This window comes from Micrasema longulum, unplaced genomic scaffold (assembly GCF_059751315.1).
Source record: "Micrasema longulum isolate JH-2025_06_02 unplaced genomic scaffold, ASM5975131v1 h1tg001870l, whole genome shotgun sequence".
Classification (NCBI taxonomy): Eukaryota; Metazoa; Arthropoda; class Insecta; order Trichoptera; family Brachycentridae; genus Micrasema; species Micrasema longulum.
Window position 1 is genome coordinate 158,193 of NW_028279044.1, and position 17,935 is coordinate 176,127.

Here is a 17,935-nt window from a genome sequence, read left to right on the forward strand (position 1 = left end):
TTTCAAAGATTCTAATTGAAAAAGTTTTTATTATTATTTAACTTAGTAAAATTGCACACTTAAAAAAAATTTTTTTTTTTATTATTTTTTGGATGTTTAGTGTGATGGTTAGTGACAGTAGCTCAGTCACAACAGAGAGTCGCTAATTTGTCAGGAAAACACCCAACAAATACTGCAGTGAGGCCCATGTGGTAATAGCTATTAAGTAAAGCGGCCTCCGTGGTGTAGTGGTCAAGACGCTTGACTCACGCACGGAAGGTTCCGGGTTCGATTCCCGGTGAGAACACAAAAATTAAAAATGTGATTTTTCTCAAGCCTGGGTGCTCTGTGATGTAATTCACCACTGTAATTAGGCCTCCTGGCCTGTTGTGGTGCAAAAAAAATTATGTAATAATGTAATAAAACAACAATGATACTCGTATTATGATCATTGGTCATATATTATGAACAATTAACATAGGCCCATACACCTTCATACGGGATGGTGCACCTTACAACCGCGGAATAAAATAATAAGGTCATAATTCTTGCTCTTCTAGCCTGTGAAAACCCTACAGATATTTCAATGGTTTTCACCTTCCTAAAGAAAACGTAGGTATGAAGTGTGTTAAAAACTGACCGTCAAATTCGAAAGAAGAATGTCTTTAAAAATACCAAGAAAAATAGTCAGAAACGAAGAAATAAAAACATTTCAGAACGGTACGTTTTAAGTGAGTCAAGAAATACGAAGGCAGTTAATTCTGCCAAAGGTAGAAACTCTAAATATTATCTATATACACTTAGGTCCGTTTATTTTTGTAACATTTCGTTTTAGAATCTTAAAAATTATTTTCAGAAGTCTTTCTTTTTCTATTGAATTTAATAGTGTTTTTTTAAAAACAATTTATTGTACGAGAATACTAGCTTTTATCCACGGCTTCGCTCGCGTGGTTTTGGGGAGAAATTACTAAATTAATTCGTTTTGTCGTTTGGCAACAAAGAAAATCCCGATGAAACGATATCTTTTTTGGCGATAAAAAGTAGCCAGTATCATTTATCGGCCCTCAACCTATACGTCGACGTCGCACCGTTATTCCGTTTTAATTATAATTCATTTTACCACTAACAATTTTCTCAGGGGAGTGATACTTTTTTCCGGGATGAAAATTAGCCAATTTCACTTCTCATCTCTCCGGCTATTTCTATGTAAATAAATCCCTTCAATCGGCAGCTCCGTTGCAACGTGACGAAAACATAAACAGTGACAAAAACTCATTTCCGAATTTTTCATTTTTTGTAAATATTGAAGTAGATCACACATAAACATATTCTTATGTGAGCTCGCTTTATAGCTTTAATATATGATATATTTTTTTATTATATTGTTATATTATATTTATTGGATTAATTATATACCAAACTATTCTAACTGTTCATTATAAATGTGTTTAAATAAAAGCAGTATTTCTACCTACTTCTTTTTGCAAAAATCTATGTAAGTTCAATAAATAAACATTATCAAATGGTCATGGTTTAATTTGATATATTGTTTTCCACTGTTTGCTAATCACTCTAAAATACATACTCTATCTTCCAACTTCTTGAAATTTGATAGCTTTCCAGGCCATGAAGTTGTTTGAATTATGTAATATTATACTTTCGTCAAGTGGTTCAAGTTGTGAACAAATTAGGTAAAAACCACTAACTGTTTCGGCTTACCAAACACCATAGTCATAGGAATAATCTACCCACTAATGTTAGAGACGCCCTTTCTCTATTTACATTTAAATCAAGATTGAAATATCACTATCTAAATATTCGAGTTGTCCCTTTTTCCTTCTTCTTTTCTTCCCACCTCCTTTCCTATTTTCATAGATAGTGTTAAAATGTTATAATGTTTTCAATTTTGTAAAAATTTATAAGATTCAGTATAATTCTTTTGAATGTATCCATGTACTTGTAATTTTCTCAAACTGAACGGCTTGGGTAAGTAGGAAGAAATTGCCTTAAGGCAATATGCTCGCCCTTATATGTATGTATATATTGTATATGTATATAATAAATATATAATTATATAATAATAAGGATATAATAAATAAATAGTAAGTTTTTTATTGCGTTTAACCATTTGAAAGGCATATTGGATTTATTAATTAAAGAACATTTATTAAACAACAGTAGCTAATAATTATTTTTATTAAAAAAATCTTTTTTTCGTTTTGCTGATGCACGGCTCCTTCATAAAGATGTAAAATCGCGTTGCACTATTTAAAAAAAAAAAAAATGTTATGATAGAACATGGTATAAACATCAATTTTATTATCCTCACCTAATGATGCATAGGGCGCAGTATTGGTACATTAATCGGAGTGTATTTGTTACATGAAGCCAAGACAGTCAGTATTTCGTCTAAGTTGTAAGGTATAGAACTATTTTTTACAGAAATTCTTTCAATCTTATTATGTTTTCAGGGGGTTTTCTAACTGACCAACCGAAACAAGATTTTCAGCCGAAATCAAAACCGAATTCTGACTTCGGTTCTAGTTTCGCCCTAAACCGAAACCAAAACTTATTTAAATAGTTAAATGTCACTTCTAAACCTCAAAAATTAAGAGTTATCATTGTTTAACTTTACGATTTCATTAAAATAAATGTTCAATGACATACACTACTAAATGAAAGGCATAAATTTATTGAGTAAATTTGTTCAGTTTTAGCGCTTTTTGTTTCGTTGTTATGTTATGCATATAACTTATATGTAACAGTTTTTCAATGTATGGAGCAGTGGAGCAGTTACAAAAAATGAATATAAATGTTGGCGATACTATCACAAAATCAGTCTAGTCTATAAATAGTTTAATATTAATCAATGGCAATAAAATAACTAATTATTTGAATAGACAACAATCCAATATCTCTTAATGTGCTTATATATATATATATATATATATATATATATATATATATGAATCGCTAAGTTTATCTTTAATACTTCCGTAATAAAAAAAATCCTTTTAAAAGTCTGCTTAAAAAAATATAAATTTAATCGGCGCGGCGGTGGGGAGATTTGAAAACGCCTGTGCGACGCGTGCGGATGCTAATAATGTGATCTGACACATTCTGACCGTAGATTTCGGCTATGCCGAAGTTTTGTCAAATTTTCGACCGAAATAACTGCGGCCGAAACTCGATTTACTGGACGAAACTAAAACTTCTGTCAGTCACTACTTATCAATTGTGATCCGTAAGACCACGAAATTATCACGGTACCTAAAACCCAGTCCTGATCGATTGATTTCTTTCACTTTATAAATATACCTTATATATTTTACTCTTAATCTGTCTTCATTGGAGAGACGTAGAACTGAGATGGACCTTATATGCATTTTCAAAATACTTAATGCCTTAAGTGATGTCTCATCTCTGTTGCAATCAATTTCTTTTCATGTTCCCAACCGTGTCACCAGAAGTCAAAATCTGCTATTTATAAAATCTTCTCAGAGCAACTTTGGTTTTTATGCCCTAATGTCGAGAATGTGTAGATTAGTCAATTCATCACACGACTTGGATTTTTTTGGGATAGATCTTCCGGCTTTTCGTAGATCTCTTCGCCACTAAACAGTGTGGGATGAAGTTGGATTGGCATGGTTTAGCTCGAAGTTTTAGGTCTTTCGTTTTTTTTAAATATATTTTATAAAATTATTGTTTTGCCCTTGTTTGTCTTTGCCAAATAGTTTTATTTTCTTTTTGTTCAGTATATTTTTAATTTAAAAAGTATTCGAAAATTGTCATTCAAATTCAGAGTTTTAAGATCACCTTGCAATTGATGCCGGAACCCAACTCCATGTGCCTGTTAGCATTGATACCCTTAGTAACAAGCAGGACATTAATCTCTCTAGTAATATGCAACCAACCCAGCTCATAAATTATGCATATTACACTGAAATGCCTTCACCCATTTGAAATAGAGCTTTTACATTGCATTCGTTTGAATAAAATAAAACTCATTACTCGGCTACGACATTTCAATGAAATTGTGAATATTTTTTTTATTTCTTAATCTTATTGATATAAAATATAATAATAATGAAAAAAATAAGGTTATGTCGAAGAGCAAGTAGGGAAGTGCAATATTTTACTTTTCATATAAAATATTTTTTACGTGTTTTAATAATATATCTAATATTTTTACTGGCGAGTAAAACAATGTTTAAGTTACTAGAATCAGAAGTGTCCTTATTTTTCTGGCTTTTGCTTGAAACCTGAGGATAATGGATTTCTGGAGATATCGAAAAAACGAACCTTATAGTCCTGAAACAAATCTGAAAAGCTTGAAAGGTTGTCGATGTGCTTTGTTATATGTTTATTTTTGACATTTGCATTAGTGTTATTTTTAATATTTCGTATTCACTTTTACTTACAATTTAAACTTATACCATTTCTCCTTCATTAACCGTTATGTGTGTGAAATAAAATCAAACCCATTCTCTGGCAATAATCCCGGATAGCGAATTTATGTAGAGATTAGTCCGCTATGTAAACCATGTCTCAAGTCTCGGATTCTATTCCTGGCATGGCCGACGTAAAATACGTATTTAATACTTAGATGGATTTTCAGAGCAATCCAGCGACTTTGAACATTTAACTCGATTTGAAGCGTAAGACTGACTACTTGAATGTATATAAAAAAATATTTAAATACGTCGGGATTAGAAAACGAGAGTATTTTATTATTCAAAATGTTTTTGATCAAATAAATTTTATCGATTTCCAAACAATGCCTACAAATATTTCACTATGATTTGTGTAGCATACGAGTTGTTAGCACGCTCCACCCGGCGTAATTTATTAGGTTGACGACTATAATAATAAACTATTTATGATGGCATATTTACCTTGAAACTCATGACCTCTAAGCTCAACAGAGCAGGGTTAATAATTAACGGTAATATAGTAAGTGGTTTTGTCGACTTTGGGTACCTAATGGTTTGGGTAAGGTTCCAGGTTCGATTCAAGAGACCATCGATACAAAATATCGATTTAAAGGGTGTTTATTTTATAGTACATGTCTTATTACTATTACATTACATTATATATTATACTCTGGTAGAAGAAATATTGTAAAGTGTTCTCAGTACAGGTTGCCTACATGGACGAGTAATTTATTTTTTTTAAATTAAATCAATATATTATTCAAATATTCTTCTCGTAAAATTTAGTGAATTGATCGATGAAAATTTTAAAACATCGGTTTTAAATTTATTTTATAATTTATACAGAGTAAAAATTGTAAGGTACGTTAGTTAAACAAAAAATAAAATCTTTTAAAAACATTTTCATTTCTATTTAAAATAAATCTTATTCAAATTTATAGACCAAGGCAATAGATTGGGGTTTTTATGTGACTGAGTTTTCAAATAAATGAGTAGAATCGACTTATCAGACAATTATTTTAACACATTTTAAACAGAAAGTGTTGTATTGTTTCCTCTTTATAAACTTTATTAAGTAAGGATATAGGAATTATAAACAACAGCTGTCGTTTCATTTATCATACTTACTCAATTTGTCCGCTCACATGCTGTGTAAACATATTATAGTGTCCACGAATTCTTCACGGGTCTCCCTGACGGCAGCCAATACAGTTTAATCGTGAACTGTACACTGTCAGCCGTAGACGTATAAATCAGCGAGTACCTTTAGAAGAAGAATTTTTTAACGTTAGGTAGGTGCCATGCCGGAGGATACGCGTTATGCGTTGCATATGCGGTGTTCACTAACTAATAAAATTTCTCATAAATCAAGTATTTTTTATGCAGTACGTCGATTTCATTGAACTTACCTATTATCAGAAATATATTTTATGTAATATACTAGATAACTTTATGAACGCAATTTTCAAATAAGATTCATTTATACGAGGGTTGCTACTTAAGTTTTGAGATAAACATGTAAAAACAAATATTCGTAATCGAAAATCGCTTTATTGTTTTTCAAAATATTATCTTTAAAGATCAATACACTTTTGCATGTGTTTTCCAATTTTCGAACCAATTTTCGAAGCATTTTTCTAGTCCGATTGAGGCTTTTTCAGGCGTCGAAAATCGTTGACCTTGCAATTTATTTTTTATATGCGGGAATAATTAAAAATCTTTGGGTGCCAAATCAGGACTGTTCGGCGGATGACCAATCAATTCGATGTTTTGAATGCTCAAAAATTAACTTGTTTGAGCAGATGTGTGACAGCTTGCATTGTCGTGGTGGAGAATGATTATTCTTCTGCAATTGGTTTCCTTTACTTTTTCGAACACTTCTGACAAACAAATGGTGGTATACGATTCAGAATTGACCATTCTACATTGTTCTAATGGAACAGTGGCGACATGTCCTGTTATTCCTAAAAAACGGGTGACCATTTGCTTCGAAGTGCTTCGTGCGCGAACAACTTTTGTTAGATTTGGCTAGTCTTGAAAGACCCATATGGTCAATTGTTGTTTAGTTTCGGATTCATATGCATAAATCCACGAGTCGTCGCCTATCGCGATCTTACAGACGTGTTTTGAAGCACTGCGATTAATTTTTTTTGAACATTTGTTTGCACCAATAGACACGAGCTTTTTTTTTAGCGATTTTCAAATTATGCGGTATCCAACGCGAACAAATCTTTATGACGACCAAATGTTCATGCAACATTGAATGTTTGCAAGTGGGACTAATGCCCAAGCGTGCTCCAATCTCACGGTATGTCACATGACGATCTTCCAATATCAGTTCACGCAAAACATCGATGTTTGCTGGCACAACAGCCGATTTTAGACGACCTTCACGAAATTCGTCCTGTAACGAAGAGCGACTACGATTGAATTCAGAAAACCAGCGAAACACGATGGCTCGAGATGGCGCTTTATAATCAAAAGTCGCAGCGAGTTAATCGGCACACTGTTGCTGGTTTTATCTACGTCGAAATTCATAGAAAATCATCGTAAGAAAATGTTCACAATTAAGTTCCATTTTTTCAACAAAATTAATTTCTCAAGTATCTGTAAACAACACAAATATTATTCGTATGACAAAACGTTCTGAGTACGTTTACCATGAGAAATGGCAAATTTTACGATGACAATGTCAGACTTGACATATTCACACTGGTGTTGCCATATCTCAAAACTAAGCAACCCTCGTAGTCATAGACTCCGAGCGAAAAAAAATGTAGGTATATTGTCGGGAGTCAAACCCGGGACCACATGCATAGTAGAAAATTGTGATAATCGATACACCATATGGTTAATATGATGTTAGAATTGGAAATCATTTTATAGTTTTCATTCGCAACACACGTGCATATTTTTTTTATATTATAGATGTTAAGTTAAGTTAAGCTGGATTATGTTTCAACATTATTAGGTTCATGCATTTTTTAAATTAATTTATTTTATATCTTGAAGTAGGGCACACATAAACATATTATTATTTAAGTAATTATTAATCAATAATAATATTGTATGTATCTTATAATAACATTATGTATATAATTAATTTATAAATAGTTTAACACATATATCTCAACTTGAATTTTTATGTTTTATTTTTTTCTTCATATTTTTTTCTTCATATTTTTTTCCCCGTATTACAATATTTTTGTATTGTTTATTTAAAGTTTAAATTTGTGACTTCGCCTTTTTTCTAAATGGTGGTCTGATTTTAAGCTTCGCTTTTGTATCACTAACTTTAAGCATCTTTTTTTCAAAATTCTGTGTTTTTTTCATTTATAATTTTATACACAAATATTATAAAATATTATTTGCCTGTATACTTTACCCTTGTATAATTTTGCATGAATCCGTATCAAAAAATCTTCTTCCTCTTCCCAAAATTGAATTTTTCAAATCAGCAATCTTATCGGCATTATAAAATTTCGAAACATAAAATAAATAATACCATTTTATTTTTACCATTTTTTTATTATGTTCTTGAAATATTAATATGAGTTTAATAACAATACACATATTTTTTCAAAATATGAAAACATTACCTGATTTAAATTTAAAAAATCATGTTATACCTACTTATGTTTTACAATAAACTCTTACTCTATCAATTCAATTTAAAATGACTAAAAATTATTTCGTCATTTCCCTTTTTTTCGAAATATAAAATATTGTATGAATTGTTAAAAAAATTCATTTTATTTTAAGTAACCTCTAACTAGTGTAAACTCTTACATTTTTCTGATAAATAATATTGGATTGCTATAAACTGTAATTAAAATCAATTTGGTTTATCAATTGTAGTTTATTGTGCATTTTTTTTAATCAACGGTGTACTTAAAATGCGTGATTAAAAAAGTAGTATTCGATGTTAAATTATGACTACAATTTTTTTTTGTATTTTTTATTGCAATGAAAGATAACTGTTTTTAAAGTTGGCAGAACTATTTAAACCTGAACTATTTTATTTTTATATTTTACCTACGTTATTTCTAATAAAAATATTAATTTAATTACAATCATGATATTTTTCGTATGTGTTGAATAATCTTATTCTTACTAGAATGATAAATCTTATTAATTGTTTATAATTATGTTAAACAATGTCATACGCGACTATAAATTTATATTTTTACCCTTGTAAATACATATATTGTATTTTCGTGATACGTTGTTTGAAAAGCATTTATTTAAACTTTAAAGTTCAACCTTAATGTTCAAATACTAAATTAAACGTTTTAGCCCTAACAAGGATTTATTAAAACCTATTTAATATACTTTTAATAAAATTTGTAGGTACATCAATGTATGTTTATTTGAAAAAGTGTGATATTTATTAAATAATGAGTATGAAAAAATATATTTTGTTTTTTTTTATCATACCCATTTTTAAATTCACTCGTGATCTAACTCTTCACACATTTACGTATCGTATTTTTATTTTTACTAAAAGTATGTATCTCTCATTTCATCAAATATCCTTATTTTTTTACTCTATATGTAAATAATATTCAACTAAAAAAAAAATGCCAACATAGACGAAATCTTCAAACAAGAATTATTTAGAATCTTCAAGTACAAATAATTAGTGCGTTGGCATACTTATTGCTAAAAGCAATATCTTCCAGCCAACCAAAAAACAAACTGCTCAAAAGAACAATTTGTCAAAAATTTGTACTAAAAAACGAAAATATATATCAAAAGATACACACATTTAAAAAAACATAATTTATTAAAAATAAATAGTTTTTTCTAGTATACTTGTGTTTCTTTTTGACTTAGATTTAAAGTTTTAGTAAACTTTAATTTTTTTGACCTTGTTATATTATTATTTTTTGCGTAAGTACATGATCATTTACTACCCTTATATATATAAATAATATAAATGGCATACATAATTTAGCCAAATAAAGTACAAACATACATAAATTACTCTTTGTATAGCAAAAAATAATAATGTTTTGTACTACAATGTATTAATAATAGTATCACAGTTTTTTGATAAGAACTATGTTATTTGCAAAATCGTATTTTTTAAAAAGGTGCTTGGACATTTAATTTATATGAGCGATTTTGCGTATTTTTCAAACCTTAATAAAAATCACTTGGGAAAAATAAAAAAATAATCTTATACAATTTGAAAGGTCACCTTTCAATATATCATTTGAAGCAACCGAGAAAAATTCAAGTATCTCCGCCCATATTTTTCAAACATTGAAGAATCTACTCGACTTAAGAATAATGTTGATATCAAACGTTTTGAAACTATAATATATAACAAGTACGAGATATACGCTTTCTAGTAACTCATTCCATCTTGGCTTCATCCGAGTGAACTTCTTTCATCTCAATCATACAAGGTGACTTGGGAGCTTTTATTAACTTTCAAGAGTCGTTTCCGTTGGCTGCTAGAGTAGCAGTACTACAGGGGGCTCTCGTTGATCTAGTAGAGCTTCTTCGGAGGAGAGATTGCTGGTGGTTCCCCAACTGCTGGTTCAGCCTCATTTGTTTCTTTTTTTTTTGGCTGCTCGCGCAGTTACAGAACAAGAGTTCCTGCATTCCTTTCCTGAAGTTTCTGGATAAGAAAGCGTAGAGAAGAGGGTTGATACCTGAATTGAAGTAGGTGATGAGGAATGTCAGGGGAGTAAAGAGCGCGCTGAAGTCACTTCCTCCCTGGTAGTTGGGGGACCAGTACTGCCACATCTTGCGAGCGTGGAAGGGGAGGTTGCAGAGGGCGAACGTCAGCACTACTATTATCAGCATGCGTATGACGCCACGGCGGGCGCGCAGCACGTTCTTGGAGAGGTGGTTGAGGTGGCGACTGCGCGGCGCGCTCCTGGCTGGCCACGTGGATACCAGGGCGGGGACGGTGGTGGGGGAAGCGGCTAACGTCGTCTCAGCGAGCGGGACCTTTAATATTTATCATCAAAAAATCATACTTAATAAATTAAATCAAGACCGTCAACAATGAATAGGGCATCTATCTTTCAGTAATAATTTCAGTTTCAGTGCCAATATTGCGTTCTATCTTGTTTTTAAATGTTCAATTTGTAAAAATAGAAAGCTCGCGATACCTTGAAATTTTTTGATTTAGTTAGTTTTCATACATTTGATTATTTTTATTTTAAACTTTGCCAGATTCAAAGGGGGGAGTACAACTTCTAAGCCAGGCAATAACATCTCAATTACACGATATCTGTTTGTTTACTATAAATATGTATGTAGAACTGTTGGTTACCTTAATAAAATATAAATTAAATACAAATAAAAAATAAGAAAAAATATTAAGTTGAATATGCATTTAAAGAGTATAAATCAAAATATTTAAAAAACGAAAAAAACACGTATATTTATTTCAAATGTAGGATATGGCTAGTTGTGGGGTGTGGAGCTTCTACTCCGCTTGGAGATTGATAGAAAAAAACGAGGTTAGCGTTCAATGTTGTATTTATTGCATGGCGAATAAATAATTAATTGAATTATGTCGCGCAAATGTAACGGCGATGATGTGTTGAACTGACTGCACTTGAACTACAAGCTGGAACTGAGTGACTGCATTTGACTGACTTGGTTGAACTGATTCTTTGGGCTGACTGGGCATTACCCCACCCTGTGGTCTTTTTATAGGCCGAGGTCTTTTGGTCTTCATATCTCGATGGCGGGAAATAAAAGTTTAATGAACTTTATGTACTTCAGGACATTGCACTGATGTAGGCGGACGTTTTATGTGCCATACTATTAGTTTTCCAGAAAATAATGTATTGTATCCAAAAGAAAGCGCTAAGTTTCTTCTTGCAGTCGTTGCTCTATATTTTAGGTGAAATTGTTGCGCGTTCGTGCATCATCAATCAATGGACTACGACCCCCACAAATATATATAAATATATATACATATACATATATATACATAAACATTTACAAATTACATAATGTTATAGTTTAATTTGCAATTTACTATTTTTAATCACCAGTTGGTATGAAATTTCGCGGGAAGGTTTTTTTTTTTTTAGATTCTCACAAAAAACATTATTCAAAGTTTAAACTATCAAATTGATTGCACTCTATTTTTTTTTTATAATTATTATTATTGAAAAATAAATATTTGCGTTCTTATGATTTACCCAAATATTTCATTTTGGGGGCCATTTTCAACGAATTGTAAATAACTCCCTATTAGACAATTGGAATCAAGTTGGGGTAGAGTGGGATCCGAACTACGGACCTTTGATCCGTGAGACCGAGACACTAGCCACAGTACCACAACCCGATTCTAAATTTTGATTTAGTCATATAGTTTACGATAATATTTTGAAGTACTCTAATATACACTAAATATATTTAAAACATAAATTTTCCGAACGTATTTTTTACATTTCCAATTATTTGATAAATTCTTATAATATTAATATAATTAAAAATAAAAATGTTGTTTTTGTACGGCAGCGAAAATTATACGTTTTAAGCTTTGATATGGTTGCAACCTTTGTTTTATAAAATCAGATCTGAGTGGACAATGTTCTGGCAGAATTCTTCAACTGGGTATCCAATGCTCCATTCTGCTCCATTACGGGAGTATCCAATGCTCCATTCCCATTCGACCATGGTTTGAAATCGAATAGCAATCAAAATTAAGCATTTCTTTAATATCAAGATTGAGAATAAAATATTGTCTTTTGCCTAGCACTTATTGAGAATAAATGTCTTTACTTCGACAATGTGCCCTTGCGAAATTGACGATGAGACGATCATCTCTTCTTTGACTGTCCCCTCTTCAAATTCTTTAAAAGAATCAAATTCCTTCAAAATACTGGAGAAAAGTACTCTTTACGTAAAAATTTTACTTGCCCAGAATAATTTCGATGCTGATTTACTTCTGACTAAATTCTTTATGATAAATAATAAAAATTTTCGTTTTTTTTTTGCCAAATGTAAATAATAAGACTAATTAAACGTAGTTATGCAGAAAGCAGCCAGTCCACAATTATCGGGTGTAGTAAGGTCAATTCTATTTTCAGAATTGCCAGACCGCTTTCATACAAAAAACTGTTATAATCACCTTCTGAAAATAGTGTCGATCACAAAAAAGGCATTTCTCAATTTTTAGAAAACACAAAAAAAACTAACGGTACTTTAAAAATCATTAAAACTGGTCAAATACATAATTGGATTCTTGTTTGTAATATTTTTTTTTTTAATGTATTCATTGTTTATCATTTTTGTCTAAGTCAACTGTTGTGTAGATTTCATCACTCACACTTTTCATCAAAGTGCTATTATCTCAGTTTCACTTTTCTATGGCTGGCTGCTTTCTGCATAACTACGTTTAATTTAATGTACCTCTTTACTCTTAGCCCACAATTTCATTTAATGCTTACGTTAAATTTAGACGGTAATTATATTTTATTGTAATATAACTCTTTAGTACTGATTCTAAACATCTCACATTATATCATTTTCCAGGGTAGATTTTTTTGTCGTTTCTCCTATAACTTTCTTATTCTTGTTTTTAAGAGCCAAAATCACAAGCAAAAAATATAAATTAAAAAACCTTTGCCTTGCTCGCGGTTTTTGTCTGATCCTTGCCCGATCTCTTAGAAACCATTTAACCCCTCACGCAGCTGGAAACACATTTTATCGTTGTGCTCTGTTACAATAAAAATTGTTAACTTAAGATCATATTTAAATATTTATGTTGATTTCAAAAAAGAAAAAAATAATTTTTTTAATAAACACCCGTTAAATTTATATATATGTATACGTTTTTACTAATTGTTTTTTTTTAAGTTTCCTTTTTTTTATATACTACTTTTTAAAAGGGTTTATTATTTTATTTTTAGTTATATTTTATTTTTCATTCTTGAGAACCCATGAGCTCTTAGCACGAGACTGTTTGTATTACCTAGGACATTCAATATATGTACATTGTAACAATACCAACAAATTAAGAATTTATAATTTTTGCCATTTCTGATTTACTGCGTAATATTTATTTTTTATCTTTATAATTTTTTTTTTTTTTTTTACCTAAGTATGTTAAGTATAATGAATCGCATAGCGTTATTATTTAGTACAATGCATAAAACAACTGTAACATTTTTTTTTTAAGAAAAAGAAAAATACCTGAGTTCTTATTATTTACTGATATATTAAAATTTTATTTCCTAAAAGTCATAAATAACTTGTGTTGGAAAAATGAAAATCAAAGTGTGGTAGAGAGGGATTTGTACCTCAAGCTTTCGGCCCGTGAGTTCACAATACTACCACTGGACTACAACTCGGTTCGAAATGTATAAATATATTGTTTTTGAATTATTTCTTAATTTTGTAATCGAGCACTGTTACTTATTTATACATATTATAATATGACATTTATGTTTTGTGCTCAGCAAACAAAAGTACATACCCCGTTATGTTTAATGTATTTATGTTCATGTTTATAAATGGCATGTGTGCCGTGTACACTAATACAATAAATAAATAAAAACTCATTTTATGAAACGTATAGCCACCTTCAAGAAACGCCTGAAACATTTGTATATATCCCCAGAACCCTGAACTCCTTGAGTTTTTACTGCTTTTTTTTTTCTCAGATGTATTTTTTTAAATCCCTTTTTTTCCTTGGTTCCTCTTTCTCTCTCCTTCCAAATTCATTATCTGATCCCACATTTTCCTCATCAAGTTAAAAAAATAAATCATTAATGTTAATATGTGCATGCCTTGTCTCACAATTAAAAAACAGCTGTTATTTTTAATTAATTAGGTTTTTTCAATATTTTATTTTAACACATCTTAATATATATTTATGGTTTTTTAGTACAAAATTTTGACCAATCTCTTTTTTTGACCATTCTGTTTTTTGGTTGGCTGGAAGGCTTTTAGCAATAAGTCAGCCGAAGTACTTTTTCTTTGTATTTGAAGTTTTAAATAAATAAATATTGTAGATATGATATACGTATGTTTATTGCCTAAGCTTTTCCTTTTTTCTAGTTCTCATTCAATGCTCAGGAGATATTTTTATTGGTTTATTAAATAAAAATCACATTAACGTCTTCCAAATCCAAAATTTAAAAGAAATTAAAATTTACACTGGTAAACTCTTTCTATCTTCTCGGTTACGGATTTATTTTATGATTTGACGTAGCGAAAGTCTGCCTTACGTATTACTGTAGTATTACGTATACTGTAGTACCCGGAGCTTCGAGTCTAGTAAATTTCAACATTTGTATTTCACGGTGACGAAATCTAAATTCTTAATCTTCCCGTCTTTAATGAAAGACATGGGGAATAAATGACTGTTTCTCTACAATCTTCACAATAATGTTTCAGGTATACGTGTAAACAAATCCGTTCTCAATCCGCCACACGCCGTACGCGAAATATTTCACAATCTTACTTTTTAAAATTCTCCTCGCATATGCGTGACACGTCAGTTAGGATAACATATTTTTGAAATTTGTTACTAATTTTCAAGGAAAAATGATATATGTATTTTTATTTTCACATAGATTATATATTTTTTGCTAGCGCTAAGCGGTGTAAGCATATTATGCTCTTTTTTAATACAAATTATTGTGATGATAAGATTTTCACCGTACTTTTAATAACACTCTTTGAAAATACTATTATTTTTCTGATAAATTTTAAAATCCAACTTTTTTCAGTGTCATCTTTAAAAAAAAATATCTTTGAAAATTGTCGTCTGTATATTAAATTTTTTTTAATCCCCTAGAAATAAATTTTGAACGTTTTTGCATTTAAAATTGATATAATATTATAATTTTATACTAGCGGACCTGACAGACGTTGCCCTGCCCAAACTTTGCCTTGCCTGCTATGAGCTGGTTCATCAAACGTATTTTTGTGATTCGAATTTTGGATTAACTACGAGTATATATATATTTGTCGTTAAATTCGACATTTCAATCTTTTCGCCATTGAGTGATTTGCTGTTGCCCAAAGCAAAATAAAAAAAGTGCAATATCACTAGCCGTATACAGATTTTTTGTACGTATGATGAATTATTAATATTCAAATATTGAATTCGCCTAGGTACTTGTTTATGGTTGAATTCCAAAACAAAAAATAAATATTTTCAAATATAGATTTTTTTTGCAAATGTTAAACTCCGTTCTTCTCACCAACAGGTTTGCATTTATATAGGAATACGATTTTTTAAAACGTATTGAATGTCGACTAATATTATTTAAGTATTGCCAAAAATCCAGTAAAAAGAAATAAATCGATAGAAATTATAAGGAATTTAAAGAAAGAATCTAATTGACATCCACAAAAAACTAAGGCTGTTTGTAAACATTCAAAAACAAACTTTTTTCATACACAAAAAAACAACATCCTTCTATTTATTTGCATATTCATTCAGATGAATAAAACATTTATACTTCTAATTTCTTTTTTACGTTTGAATTTAAGATTTAAATATCTACAAACATGCGTAGCGCAAAGATCTTCACTTCTTAGGCCGTTTAGGGGGAGTTCAGTGACATCACACGTACTATTTGTTTTCTTTTGCTTTTTTTTATTTTACGCATATTGATTACATTTTTTAGGAACACATGGTAAATTATAATTTTCAAAATATAAAGCAATCGCTTCGTACAACTAGGTAATTAATGGGCCAAACTTCATATTGATAATAAATATTGTTTTAAACATGTTTTTAAGAGTGGTTTAGAAAAAGCATGAAGAAAACTTAAATCTCTGTCAAACCCTTTGCCTTTGACCTTCAAGTAATGATTGATACTGATGAGATATTTTTTTACTAATAATTAACTTAGAGTTTTAAAAGAAATATTCTTTCATTTTATTCTTGTTTGTCGAGCGAGCTTTAAGGAAGCCCATCAGATAAGTTTAATTTCGCGATAGATTAATATCTCAATTATATGAAGAAATTATTTATGAAATAAAAACGGAAGTCAAAATATTTTATAGAACTTATGTTATCATCTGTCATTAATTGTTTTAAGCGATTGAATCTTTTGACTTATGTTTTTTTAATTTTTACATTTGTTGATATTTGTGAAGTAAAAGAGCAAAACACTTTGTCAATAAAGATGTAATTTTTAAGAATTATCTCACATACTTAGAAGCGCTTATAATTGGCTTATATTGGTCAAAATAAATAAGTGGAAGTGTACCAAGTATTTTTTAAATTAATAACTTATATGGAAATATAAGTTATTACATCATTACAATGGAATTCCATCAAAAATTGTCAATAAATAATTTAAATGAAATAAGGCTTATAAATATGTTTATTTGAAAATTCTTTGCTATTTGATTGTTGTGTATATAATATTTAAGATAATTTCCAATCTTTTTTTCGCACCATAACGGACCAGGAGGCCCAGAATTCTTATGCTGGAGATGGTTCAGAAGAAATTTCTGAGGTATCTTTACTTAAGGGAGTGCGGATATTATCCGTGGTTGTATCCGTCTGACTTCATACTGGGAATGCTTGGCTACAATAGTTTGGAGAAAAGAAGAAATGCATACTTGTTTATGTATTTTGTCCGATTGATCCGTGGTATTACGATCAACATAGGTGAAACGGAGAGTATTTTTCTTTATGTTCCTAATGACTACCTTAGACATAGACAGCTTGAGCTGTTTTATCTTCCTGTTGCAGAACCAACCTGCCGATGGTAATGCCAGTAGAAAAAGCAATGTCTTTACTCAACCGTATCTCTTCGGATATTGACATCTTTCATATTAATGATAAAAAGTTCATAGAGAATAGCATTCTTTCTCTATAACTGCTGGGTATTTTCTTTTTAACATTTTTGTATATTTAAATTTTAGTATTAGTTTTTTCGTTTTATGTATGCATTGAAATATTTTGTAATATACACAAACGTTTATAAAATAAATAAATTGAAATATTGAAACATTGAAATTGAAAATTGAAATTAAAATATTATAGTGGAAAATTACAACACAGAACACCAAGGCTTGAAAAAATCACTTTTTTTTTGTCCTCATCGGGAATCCAACCCGGAACCCTCCGTACGTGAGGATTCCACTATGATGCATTGATATCCTCATATTTGTTTGCAATATTTGGATATACTCCAAACGTGATTTAGAATTTTGTTCCTTTAATGTTCTTTCACAAAATGTTTTCCATGACACGGTCTTGCTAAAGTTGTCACACATACCCGCCTTGTAACTATGAGCCGTAAATAGTATGTAATACGTCTAGTTGTCTAGCATATTCCTCCTCGCCCACAATAATATTACGTGTACATTTGCCGTGTTCGAGCTCTTTTGCATAAATAAAAAGTTCATCAAATGTAAAAGGCGTATAAAAACACCGCTCTTGAAATAATATTTTCATTTTCAAATTTACACGTATGATACTTTGTAATCAAGATGTATGTTTATTTGAGTAATGCAAATCTCATGTTTTTATAAATTTAGACTTACAACATTGCTAATATTTTAAAAAGTAT

General features: G+C 30.3%; 1 protein-coding gene across 1 annotated transcript in view; it reads right to left on the reverse strand.

The window, feature by feature from the left end:
* Positions 1-9,529: 9,529 nt before the first annotated feature.
* The window catches only part of LOC148273687 (trissin receptor-like), a 43,004-nt gene continuing 34,598 nt past the window's right edge, over positions 9,530-17,935 (reverse strand). Inside the window, exon 6 of the mRNA XM_088238346.1 lies at positions 9,530-10,376. Within this exon, the coding sequence (XP_088094472.1) occupies positions 9,852-10,376 (525 nt within the window). The 3' untranslated portion in view covers positions 9,530-9,851. The remainder of the gene's footprint in view (positions 10,377-17,935) is intronic.